The 13964-nt window shown below is 33.9% G+C and overlaps 1 protein-coding gene across 12 annotated transcripts in view; it reads right to left on the minus strand.

Annotated features, from left to right (window-relative positions):
• Nbea (neurobeachin) overlaps positions 1-13964 on the minus strand; it is a 525681-nt gene that overhangs the window by 84989 nt on the left and 426728 nt on the right. For all 12 annotated transcript variants that reach the window (XM_048341508.1, XM_048341507.1, XM_048341505.1 and 9 more), the window contains one exon: positions 11317-11429. In XM_048341508.1, the coding sequence (XP_048197465.1) occupies positions 11317-11429 (113 nt within the window). The remainder of the gene's footprint in view (positions 1-11316; positions 11430-13964) is intronic.

A 13964-nucleotide genomic window follows, 5' to 3' on the forward strand; every position in this document is an offset into this window, starting at 1 on the left:
GTCAGTCAGCATATTTTGTTCCTGTGGCCAACCACTATGGTTGGTGCAAAAATGGGCTATGATACAAGCTGATCCAAAGGAACTTGGCTATAGCTATCTGGGAAAAAGGCTCTTTTTAGTGGCTACAAAGGCATCATTGGTGTAACCCATCTGAGAATGAAGCCAAAGCAGAAAATAACAGAGATGTAGCATTCTACAACACTGGTGAGATCTTGGACCCAGTTTGCTTGAGCTGATCCAAGCTTGGATTTCTTAGGGTTTAACTTTAAGCTGAGGTTGTTGTATGCAGCAGAAATTATCAGTATATATACAAATGTTAAAATGTGAAACAAAAATGATTTCTACTTATTAAAATGTCAAAAATTATGTGATTTCAAATCTTCAGAATAGCTTGAGCCATAGGAAAATATAGTATCTTTTGTAATTATTGGTAAGAAAAGTATTTTTATTGGGTTGCAAACGGAGAAAATGTACATTTGATATAGGAATTCCACTCTGAGGAATTTATAATATGGAAAAAAGACAATGATATTTCTCATAGTGTTACTTGAAATAAAAATCTGGAAATAGTCTGCCATTGAATAGGGACTCCTAATATAAGGGAGATACCAACACTGCAGTATATCATGCAGCTAATTAAAAACTAATTAGACAAGATCCAGGGTAAATTCATTCAGTAAGTATTGAGTCCTACTATGGTTTAGAAAATACTGCAGACACATTCAAATGTGCATGCATGCATTTAATGAGAATGTGATTGTGTAAGTGTAGATGCAGAGACAGAAAAAAATCTATATATAAACATTTAGATAAGTAAGAAAATTTCAGACAAGCTCTGGTGCTTTCATGGGAGTATGGGTGTAGATAGAAAATTTTAGACGGATGTGCTCTGTTGATGATTAAAAGAGGATTGCAGGGGTTGGGTGCTAGAGAAGATGTTTCTGAATTTCCTTTGAGGTGAAGTGTGAAGACAAGAGGGAGCCAGATGTGAAATTCTGGAGTAAGAGAATAATTCAACCCAGAGGAATGGCTAGTATGTGGCTCTAGGGAAGGCCTGAATGACAAGTTCAGTTCAAGGGACAGTGTGCTTGAAATACTATATAGGAAAGGAGAAATTTATGAAATGAAAATATGAAGGGCCACACATTCCAGTCACAGGACTTTATAGTCCTGTTTGATGAAAGATTATTAGATAGAAACATTTTTAGAGGAAAAATTATTAGAAGGTATATGCAGTGGAAGTTGCTGGTTTTAAGTGAGAGATAAACCAGATCTGAGCTGGAGTTTAAAAAGTTAATTTCAAGAGGGTTCTGGATAATAGTTTATAAGCAACATTAAATTATTAATAGTGGTAGAGCTGAAAAATCTAGTTCCATGAATGGCATCATATAACATTATCAAAGTTTCTCTAAAAATTTAAAATAAATATGTAATACGAAAGGATAACAGTTATTGTCTTTGGACAGTGGAAATGAAATGATGGTCTTCCCTTTCTACTCCATTTATTTGTTCAAGAATCTGGTTTATCTCTCATATAGAATTCTAGATGCATTTCCAATTATATGATTCAGAAGTATCTTTCATATGTGAACATTTCAACTTTTATAAACTGTAATCATAACAGTAGCTTTATATTTTGGTTAGTAAACAGTAGAAATAAAATATTTTCTAACATAAATTCTTAAGATCAATTTTCACTGGTATTTGAGTTAGCGACATATACCAAAATGGTACTAGCTAAAACAAACTAACAGACAAAATTGGAGGAAGAAAAGGATAAATCCAAAAGATGAAATATTCTACAGGATGACTGATACTGATCGACCTCTTCAGCAAGCCAATACTGAATGAGGGGAGGAGTGGGTGGTGATAGGGGAACTATTCAAGCCTAGTAGACAGGACAGAAGAATCAGATGTACTTACTGTATGGTCATTGATTGAATCTTACATTGAGCTACCCTATTTTTAAGGATGCATGGGAGATTACCAAAGAACACTGATTGTGGACACAGTGTCAAATAATAAAAATAATGTAAACTTTCTTACATATCCTAATGTACTCCAGTTATAAGGGGAAATGTTCTCTTTCAAACTGAAAGATTTAGGAATAAAGTATGATAACTTGAATTTACTTTAACGATATTTCAGCGACACAAAAATGTTAGAATGTCAATAATCATAACATCATATTAGTACTCTTTGTGCTTCAACATTTTCATCATTAAAAGCTCAAAATTAAGATGGAGTGTGAAAAACAAAGTGAAACCTTTCAGCTCAAAGAAATTCCTTTCTATGTTTTCAGATAACAACATGTAAAATACTTAGAGATTTTATGTCTCTAAAATATGTGAAAATTGTATACTCTTTGCAATTTCATAACCTTATTTTCTTATAAGGAACAGAACATAAGGAAGGATGGAGGGCACCTACAAATGAGTCACTAGAATTGTTGTTTCCAGCATGCCCTATCTAGATACATAAAATTCTCTACATGCACAATATTCAAGTTTCTTTGGAAAGAAGGGTTAAAGGAGGCAACTGTTAGTCTATGGAGTATGTGACATGTGGCTAGTATAATAGAAGTGAATGAGGCAGGCCCTTTGCCCTCCCTCAGAAGATTTCTTCTATAAACACATACTAAACAATGTGACTTGGATTTCTACTGACTTGTGTTTTGTTTTTGATTTTTTGGTGCTGGTCCTGGATCTTGAACTCAGGGCCTGGCACTGTCCTTGAGCTATTTTTACTCAGGGCTAGTTAGCATTCTACCACTTGAGCTAGACCACTACTTCAGCTTTTGGGAGGTTAGTACATTGGGGATAAGAATCTTTCAGATTTTCCTGCCCAAACTGGCTTCAAACCAAGACTGTCAAGTCTCGGACTTCTGTGTAGCTAGGATTACAGGTGTGAACCACCGGACCCAGCTCTAGTTCCTTCATTAAAAGCTTAACATTTTCAAAGCAGGGCAATGCACAGTGAATATTCCTGTCCCCATTCCCCTTCTTTTGGAAGGGTTGGACAAGTGGGTCAATGGGAAGGACAGAAAAGGGGATAGAGGGGTATTTTAACAGAAGCAGACAGTTGGCCTGGTCTGGAAGGTCTGTTTAAACCTATTAAGCTCCCTGCTATGCTATTGAATGTGTCCAAAAATCAAAAGTGGAGAGATAAACAAATACACCTCACCTGTGCTGGCTACCACAGTCTCTGAGAATCAACCTTTTTGTTTGCATTTTCCTTGGTTCTTTTTTTCAAATAAAGGAAAAATACATGACAATGACTGGGAGAACTAAAAGTGACTGTAAATTTTTAGGACATTATGTGATTCTTACTGTCATTGTATCTCCAATGCCAAGCACTGAGTAGCATGGCAATTAATATTTGTGAATCAAAATAATGAATGAATGAAGTGATTAACTTAAACAAATGATTACTCATGTGTTTAAAATGGTATACAAGAACTACCAGTCAATAACTTTTTTTTTGAAAATACTTCTTCAGCACTGTCCCATAAACAAGCCTAGCAAACACAAATTTTAGTATACTGAGTCCCATATGAGACACCTAACATTTATCTAGACAAACATTTCCAATTTACCAGTAGATGTTTAGGGAAATGGCATATAGTTAAATTTACCCATTCTCATTTTTATGGTTTAATAGTTTTATTCAGTGGCTACTGATTCATCTTGTGGCTTTTTTACACTTCATATTTGTTATCAAAAACAATCCATCTGGAAAAGTATATAATAAAGTGAATAGAATTACATTCATTTTGGAGATTGTTACTTGTGGTTAAAAAAAAAAGATAAATAACCACAGAAACTTATTCTTGATTTCTGAGTTGTGTATTCCCTAAGTTGCCACGGTGTAGAGACATTTGGCAGAATCAAGGGTGAACTCTGAAGTTTCACACTTCAGTGCCTCCATTTGCATTATCACATTTCAAAGCCGCAAGGCATTATCACTTCCTTTTTTAAGTGGCATAATAATTTGGGAAAGTGGTTATGCTTATCATCATCTGTCATTCAAACAACTCCTGTGTTAATAAAATATATTTTTCCACTCAATGGGTGTGTGTGTGAGTGATAGCTTATGCTCTTGTCAATATTAGCAGCACTTGGTTTTATGATGGAATGATTTCATTTATCAGAGGGCATGGCTGGTAAACAGGAAAATTCCATTTACACTTTAATAAGCAGAGCCTGTGCTTCATGTCAAAGTCATGTAACCACTATAATTTAAGAGTCAAGTTTACATGAGTATATGTAAATAAATGAAGCACTAGCCCATCTCATGTTTTACAATGAATTTCAAAAGAACAACCTATTTCCATGGGGAATAAAGGTAGGTGGAGGGACGGGTAGAATCTCTACACCTGTTGTTGATTAGTACTGAAAATATAACTCAATGTGAAATTACTTAATTTGTTGCCCATCGTGTCAAAAATAAATATAGCTTATAAGCTGTATGTGTAATAAGTAAAACTTGAACCTGTGATATTGAATAAAATGGAAGGTCTAATAAATTTTACTGGCAAAATCTTCCTTGTTCCTATGATCTTCAATTGTTCAATAAAAGAAATCATAAGAAAATTATAAATGCTAAATAGGGGAAAAGTAAAATATTATAAATATAAAATATTTCAGTTGAAATAATTGTGCATATTAGGTTTCAATAAAAACATTGCCATATGCCAGTATTTTGATAATTTGACAATTTAAGGAGATGATAAAACAATTACTTGCAAGAATTATTTTATTAAACTTATTTTTACTTTACTAAATTAAAAGTCAATCAACTGAATCAACTATTACTTCACTGTTTTTTTTTCCCTAAGATAGTGATGGTTATAAAAATTTGCTGTGTAGCTCCAATTTCCTGAATGCTACTTTGGGTCCTTACCCACACATTAAGTACCATATCTACATTAGTATGTGGACTTCTTTCAACAGCCCTATGATGCACATATTATCATGTTCATTTTAAAGAAGAGAACACTAATGTTCTGACAGCCCAGGAAACTTTCATTAATTTATGCAATGTGGTATAGGGAAAAATTTGAGCAAGCTCCATTTTATGCCATGTCCACTTACAGTCTCTCTTATCAAATTCTCAATTCAAATATAAAGAAAGAAAGATGTATGTGTGTATTAATATATCTATGTATATATAGGTACATACATGCATATATGTATGTATATATATGTATATAGAGAGAGGGGAGGTGGGAGGGGAGGGAGGGGGAGGCAAGGAGGGAGAGAGAGAGAGAGGGAGAGAGAAAAAAGAGGGGGGGAGAGAGAGAGAGAGAGAGAGAGAGAGAAAGAGAGAGAGTTTGGTAATCCCAGGGTTAACCTTTCAAAATTACAAGAATAAACACTCCCAAGATTCAATTTCCAATGTGAGAAATGAGTGCTGGTGACTTGGCTGTAGTGTGAACTCAGCAAAGGCAAGAAAGCTAGCTTGAGCTCTTATTATCATCCTGTCTCTGTCATCAGTGCATGAGGTAAAGCATGTTTCATGGAGACACTGCTTTTTATTTACTGTGCTTCTCATTTGATGCTCTTTTCTTCAAAGTCCTATAAAATTAATGAGTTCCATCTTTTCTTTTAAACATGTTCTTGTATATATTAGATGCTGCTTTTAAACAGCAAACCACAGGGGCTAGAAATGTAGCCTACTGGTAGAGTGCTTGCCTAGCATGCATGAAGTCTTGGGTTCCGTTCCTCAGCACCACATATATAGGAAAAGCTGGAAGTAACGCTGTGGCTCAAATGGTACAGTGCTAGCCTTGGCAAAAAGAAGCCAGGGACAGTGCCCAGACCCCGAGTTCAAGCCCCAGGACTAGCAAGAATGTTTGGGGAAATGGGTACATGTGTAAATGTGTACATGTAACAGTGAAATTATGAGGTGGATAAGATATGGATCAGTTCTCTTATTTGCTTCTCCTGTGAAGTTAGCTGGTGGTCAATGAGCTCCCCAGCTACCACAAGCTGCCCCTGAAACAGGCCCAAAGGAACTCTACCCAGCAACTAGACTAAAATCATGAGCCAAATCAAACCACTTCCTTTATTATTTTATCAGGCATTTTTCTAACAGTAATGGACTTAAGTGGGTTCTTAAAGAAAATGAATAAAACTAAAGGTCAAGTATAGAGGGGCGGAAAGCCCTTGAAAACTGAAGGATTCTAATGCTTAAGCTTCATTAGCTTCATGGTGAATTTAGCTTAGAGTCCACTGAATATTCATACATTATAAAGGTACACATGTGGTGAGCAATTTCCTGCTTATTGTTTTCTCCTAAACAATGACATTCTTGAGGGCTAGAACTGTACTTTAAAGAATTTTGTCACCTTGAAAAGGTTCTTTTTTGTAAAAGCTATGCATGAACAAGTGTGTATTCATTTTCTAGCTGTTCCATCATAGATATTGTAAAGAAAAATTCATATATACATTTTATTTAACAATTTATCATAGAAAGTTTAATAATTGACCATCATATAGATCCTTTTCCTTTGGAAACAGGAAATCAAATTTCCTTAGATCAACTATTCCCCCACTGTCCTTGGATAGGTAGAATCCTCTGAGTCTACCTCTAGCTCCAAACATGAAAATGATGGGCTTATACATTGTCAAAGTAGCATAGCCTGTTACTCATAAGCAATAACAGTGAGATAGAAGACATTTTCTGTGGTTTGAGACTAATCTGTCATCTTCTATGAGAACTATGTGGAGTGCTTCTTTTCTTTTGGATGAGATAGTAGGAATTAGGAAATACTGAAATCATTTCAGTAGGAGAGAGTTGAATGCTATTGTAGGCTATTCAGCAAAAGGTGAGTGGAAAGGAAGCCAGCAAACAATGGTAAAAAATAAGCTTTTTAGTGGTATGATCAGAACCACTAAAACAAAATCTTGTTGAAAAAACAAAACTTTATATGTGTCTTTTGGTTTGAACCAATTTGAGGCTGGCTTAGAGGTAGAGTGCAGGCCTAGCATGCATGAAGCCCTGGGTTTGATTACATAGTACCATATTCACAAATAAATGACTAAAGTTAAAAGAAAATCGTATTTTTTTTTTTTTTTTTGCCAGTCCTGGGCCTTGGACTCAGGGCCTGAGCACTGTCCCTGGCTTCTTCCCGCTCAAGGCTAGCACTCTGCCACTTGAGCCACAGCGCCGCTTCTGGCCGTTTTCTGTATATGTGGTGCTGGGGAATCGAACCTAGGGCCTCGTGTATCCGAGGCAGGCACTCTTGCCGCTAGGCTATATCCCCAGCCCCGAAAATAGTCTTTAAAAAAACAAAAAATACTACTTGAGCTGGATTTTCTGAAATTTTAACTTAAAAGTTTCTTGATATAACTATAGAATTTCATGAAGCTGGTGTAATGTAAAATAGTGGTACAAAGAAAAAAATCAATGTTTTATGACTGTATACTCCATAACATTTTAACTTCTTATGCTATAAGATCATGAAATTATTTGGGGCCACAACTATTTACCGGAGCAAATTCTCGAATTACTCACTGCTAGGGATTGTTATTTGGATTAAGGCTCTTAATTATTGTTTAGAAAGTACTTTTTCTCTTAACAATCTTTTAGAATGTTCTTGGTTAATAATACTGATTTAGTCCAATTGTTCCTCAAAGAATTAAGTAAATTCTCTATGAAAACCTCCATTTGGAGCACTGACTAAAACATGCAAGAAATTCAGGTGCTGTCCTTCACCACAGGAGTATTTTATTACCATAGGTTTTTTCTAATTATTTTATTATAGTTCAAATGTTATTTTCCCATTAGGCGTATGATAAGATATATTTTCATATATTAAAATCTTATTTATTAATGGCTTTTATACAGGAAAGACTTGGGTTTCTAAACCATTTGTAAGAATTTCCTATTAAGAAATTCAATGAAGCATGGGAACAATGCAAGAGTAATTTATTAACATATCAAGAGGCTTTAATTTGCTAACATTTTCCTATCATGTTACGTGACAGAATAGAAAGAACAAATTGCTAAAGCATGGAAAACAGTAAATTGGAAGAAAAAGCTATCTATCTTTTTAAAGAGCTCATGAGCTCAACTGCTTGCAAAAGTATAGTTCGATTCGTGTTGCCTAATTTATTAGGCTTTGTTTATCTCTACTATATTTAACACTATAGACAGTTGGAAAATACATGTGAGTCACAAAAGAAAAAGCTCTGTCAAAGGAAATATATGTGAAATATGTCAGCTTAAGAAATTTGAGAAGGTTTGTATCTTCACTGATGTTAGAAACAGTGACTTCTTCATTTAACTCATCTTATCTTTTCTATGTATATAAACTAAATGTCTATTACTACTACCAAATATCTTACCAGATGTCTCTGAATTTCACATTAATCATAATGTGTCTACATGTCTTGAGTAGTAGTTGAGTATATACTTCCCAGTGTGTCCAGTCCCTGCTACAGCCATAGGAACATGCTGGTCTCAAGCTTCTGTTAACTGAGTTCTCACCTTGCTCAGGAATCAAGCTCTGCCAAGAGACTGTGACTATGTTTTTGTCACATATTTATTTATGTGACCTTTTTCTACCTAATACAGAAATCTATCTTCTGAATCTATAGGTAGTAAGTGCATGATAAACATCTGTTGACTGCCTCAAAGAATAAATAAATGAATGGGGAAAAGAAAGAAAATCTTCTTGTCTGTAATTTCCTTAAGATAGCCCAGTTGAACTTCAAAGAAAAAAAGACATCCTTCCTTGTTTGGAAAAGAATCTTAAATAGCTGTCATAATAATCAGCTTGTAAGGTCTAATACAATTTATCATAATGTCTAATATACAATGTCTATTCAATTAATGTTAAAGAGAATACATACAAACAAAATAATATTAAATAACTATTTTAACAGTTTTCATTCTTGCACTGATGGTTTAATTTGGTTTTGTTTTACGTCAAGATTACACCTCAACTTTAGTAAGTCATGCTCCAAATTCATGTAACTCATTACAATATTAAGAATTACTAATTGACAATATAGCTGTAATAGTAGAAATTTATCATCATTTGAAAAGACATTTCTAAGTATATGGACTATTTCAATAATTCAGAATTAGATAAACAATATGCACTACACATAAAAGCACTAGTAAATAATTAATACAGATGCAACACATTATTCGAAGTTCTTTATACTTATTTTCTCATTGTTCCTCACAATAGACCTATTATTTTTGTCCCCATTATACAGGTCAGAGAGTAAATAATTTCATAATATACCACAGCTAATAAGTGGCAGAATTAGGATTTCAGTTCATGCAGCCTACTCCAGGATTTCATTTCCTAACCACTATATATCGCCTCTTGGATAGTTCTTTCTATAAAATATAATACCTTATTTAATTTTGTGGCAACTGATCTTATTATTTTGATAAGAGGAGAGGCCTCATAGATTAATTACAATGTTTCTGTTTACCTAACCCCTAATGGTTACTTGTAACATGGTCATGATTGGGGTTTTTATTCAGTGGAATCACATTGAAAAAAGTACTGTATTTGCAAACATAGTAGGTTACATTTGCTAGCATTTTCTTTTTGCCATCTGTCTGATGCTGTAAGATGCTACTAAACTGGTTTCTTAGATCCTTTTTGCCATCTATAAATGTCACAATTAAAATCATCAATTACCTAGTAAGGATGATTTGATAAGGGAAGTCACATAAAAGAGCTAGAGAGTAAATGAAATATAAGCATATGTAAAACAGGTAAACAACAAGATAAGAAATATTCTATTTTAATAATAATAAATGATAATGATGCAGTGTTTCTATGTGTCTGGTACTATATTACATTCTTCAAATATACATGGCACTGGGGCTGGGAATATGGCCTAGTGGCAAGAGTGCTTGCCTCCTATACATGAGGCCCTGAGTTTGATTCCTCAGCACCACATACACAGAAAATGGCCAGAAGTGGCGCTGTGGCTCAAGTGGCAGAGTGCTAGCCTTGAGCAAAAAAGAAGCCAGGGACAGTGCTCAGGCCCTGAGTTCACAGCCTAGGACTGGAAAAAAAAAAAAATATATATATATATATATATATATGTATATATATATATATATATACATGGCACTTGATCTTAACAACTATTTAGTATAAGATACCATCATTATTGTCTTACTACAAATGAATGAGAGTAAATGCTTGAGGCCACACAGCTAATGTAGTGAGATACAAATCTTCAGCCTGGGGAGGTCTAGCTTTCAGTGCAAGAGAAGATGCAAAGAAGATGTGCTAAGAGCCATATGGGGCATGAAATTTAAATTGCATATAATGATGTTTCTCTAATTTGGATGTTTTATAATATTGCCTAGGCCATGAGCTTGGTAAGTTTGTCCCCACAAAATCAAGTGTACACACATACCTTTTAACCTTCTCTGGATTGCTAAACTAGACAATCAAGTTTGACAGAAAAGAGATTATTTCAAAGTTAATGAGGTGAGCCTTACTCTGGCTAAAGTACATAAACTAAAATACATAAACTTTAGTATTGGGCTTAGGCTATAAAGTTATTACATATTAAACACTACAGTATACATCCATACAAACACACACCTATATCTATATAATATAATGTACACACACATACACAATAAAATTTTTGAGTTTATATCTCAGAAGCATAGCTCACTATATTAGCTATCAGTTCAGGCTATTAAGAATCTTTTTTGGATTGTTTTTTACTTCTTCACTGAATTTCAAATAGTTTAATTACCCTACTTAAATTTCCTCTTGACAAATGGTATAAACTAACCCAAAATTTGCTTTGTATTTTTAATTCCCATTATATCTTTTGTTTGCCATTTTAGGGCATATATTCTTTCTGTATTTAAACAGACCCTTTATCTAAACTTTCTTTTCAGTATTAAATTCTACTTGATACTTAATTTTGTGTGTGTGTGTGTGTGTACCAGTACAGGGTCTTGAACTTGGTGCCAGGTTGTTGTCCCTTAGCTTTTTCACTTAAGAAGGATGTTCCACCACATGGGTCACAGCTCTACTTCTAGCCTTTTGGTGATTAATTGGAGATAAGAGTCTCACAAGTCTTTCCTACCAAGGGTAGCTTCACACCTTGATCCTCAGATTTCAGATTCTTGAGTAGGAAGAATCACAGGCATGAGCCATCAGCAACTGGTTATATTTGTTAACTGATGAGATTTAGAGATTGACTATAAAAGCAGGAGAGACAATTTGGTTTACTTTCTTATCAAAATTAATCAGAATTATACATTGATAGAAATCCTTTATAGTGCAGACTATTCTATGTACTTAAAAGTTACCTTTGAGAGATCCCTGAAGTTTCCTGGAAGTGTCAGGTCCAGTTCTTCGGATTCATAATTGGTTAAAACCCATGGAAACACAGGATATTGGTTTAGATCATTATATGTCCGTCCTAGTAAACAAGAAAAAATTAGAATATAATAATTACTTATGAAATCATTAATATGCTTGTAATAGAGAAACTTCTGAATTTCAGAAGAAAAATGACTGTTTTACTTACTGAATTATGTCTGTGTTTAATTTAAAACATTCTGATAATTATGCATTTAAAGTGAGTTCCCCTAATAATTTAAAAATAATAGCTAGAATAATTATACATAAGACTAATTTACACACATACTGCTGATTGGCCATCATTCTCTTCCTCTTGGGCTAGCCTCCCTTACAAATAGTCCTGATATAGATTTAGTTCCTGTGTACATAGTTCCTCTGGGCAGAGGTGATATGCCTAGGTTAGAAAACTTCTGGATTGTGTTTGTCTGCTTATTTTTAGTAGAATGATTTAAATATTGCAGGAAGGACACTGAGACATGAAAGTTGAAGGAGAACAGTACTTGCCCTCCTAATTTACTGAAAGAACATACGATCAAATGAAATTAAGAAAATCCAAGCTGGATGCTGGTGGCTCACACCGATAATCCTAGCTACTCAGGAGGCCAAGATCTGAGGACAGTGTTTCAAAGTCAGTCCAGGCAGGAATATCCATAAAACTCTTTTCTCCAATAAACTACAGCAATTGGTAAATGTGACTAGGGGAAAACCACTATCATTTCTGAAAGAGTTAATTTAAGTCCCCTATTGTATATAACAAAATTAACTTAATATTTTTTTTTCACTAGTCCTGGGCTTGAACTCAGGGCCTGAGCACTGTCCCTGGCTTCCTTTTGCTCAAGGCTAGCACTCTACCAATTGAGCCACAGCGCCACTTCTGACTTTTCCTGTTTATGTGGTGCTGAGGAATTGAACCCACGGCTTCATACATGCTAGGCAAGCATTCTACTACTAAGCCACATTCTTAGCCCTAATTTAACATTTTATTGGGTAAATTTTACCTGACATACAATCTTTCATTTTGGACCTAAACTACGTGTTATTTGAAATGTGTTAGTTGAGGAGAGTGGGTTATAAGGGAACTGATAAAAAGCATTACTGCTGCTTCCTCTTAGTATTCACTGAGATGAAGTCACAGCCTCTTCAGGAATCTAATGTATTGGATATAGGGTCTGACTTGTTTTCACCTTTCAAAGTCTTTGTATATTTGTGCATATGATCTGATCATCAAACATTTATTGATGGAATGAATTGGTGTGTGTGTGTGTGTGTGTGTGTGTGTGTGTGTGTGTGTGTGTGAAAGCTGGAATAAAGGGAGCTACATTTTAAAAGGTAGACAAATCAAGACAAAGAAAACTTCGGATCTTTCTTTTATAGGATGAGGATTTTTACAAAGGCATAAAAGTATAAATGAGAGAGAATTGTGTATGTGGAACTAGAAGATAATGCTTGCAGATACTCAGACCAAACAATATATGAGCTTATTTTAGGTTTATAAAACTCTGATTAATTTTATTATACATAATATATTAATAAATATAAATTACATGAAAAACAAATTTTAATAAAAATGACCACTTTTCTTTTTCAACACAGCCTATATATATATATATATACTTGATTTGAATTTAAGATGTATAGTCTTTATATTTAATAATGTAGTCTTTATATTTAATAAGATTATAATACTATAAAATTAATAATACTATAATAATACTATAAGATTATAATACTATAAGATTATAAGCAGGAGGTACTTTGTAATTTTCACTCTAAAATTTAGTTAATTATCATCCCTTCATTTTACTGAAGATCTTTTGAAATAAAAAATATTTTACTAAATTATCTGTAAAAGAATTTTAAAAAAGTAATCTCTTTTAAGTTCCAGATATTTATTTGCCAATTCTATTTGTTGTTGTTGAAGACAGAAATTTAATAAATGAACTATACTGTAATTGGTAGACTTCTTTCCTTAAGTGCAGGATGTATATTACATAGATTATGCTAACTCCGCTTGTGCACATTTATCTTAGAGAATGAATATTAAATATTGGAAGCCCGTGACACCAATCTACTCAAACAATAAGAATGAAGCACAGTAAATGAGATCTCAGAAACACTGGATATGTTTCTTCATTTAAAAAAAAACTTTTTAATTAAACCATCCAATTTAATGTTTTTATATGGCACTTTAGTTCTGAAGGTAAAATGATCTAGAGACAGCTGACAAAGAAATTATAACTGCAATTCCTTGGTGAAAATGTTAATGACAGCAAAATATTGTTTAATTAGATGATTGCAGCATCTGGATTAACACGCTTTAAGAGCGATGTTCCTGGGCTTGTCGGCTTCTTCACACTTTACAGACATTTTGTCATCTCTAGGTCATTAGGAAAGAATTTTTAATGATTTTTCTAGAAGCAAGCAGTTCAAGTTACATCTAATTAGATGACAATAATAAGCCCAACACATGCAGTAGCTAAATATATACATAATTAACCAGGGAGGGCTTGTTCATCACAGAGTAAAAAAGTGGAAAATGCTAAACAGGAGAAAAAGGTTGGGGTTGAGGAAGTTATGCTGAATTCATTAGCTA

The sequence above is a fragment of the Perognathus longimembris genome, chromosome 3 (genome assembly GCF_023159225.1).
Source record: "Perognathus longimembris pacificus isolate PPM17 chromosome 3, ASM2315922v1, whole genome shotgun sequence".
Classification (NCBI taxonomy): domain Eukaryota; kingdom Metazoa; phylum Chordata; class Mammalia; order Rodentia; family Heteromyidae; genus Perognathus; species Perognathus longimembris.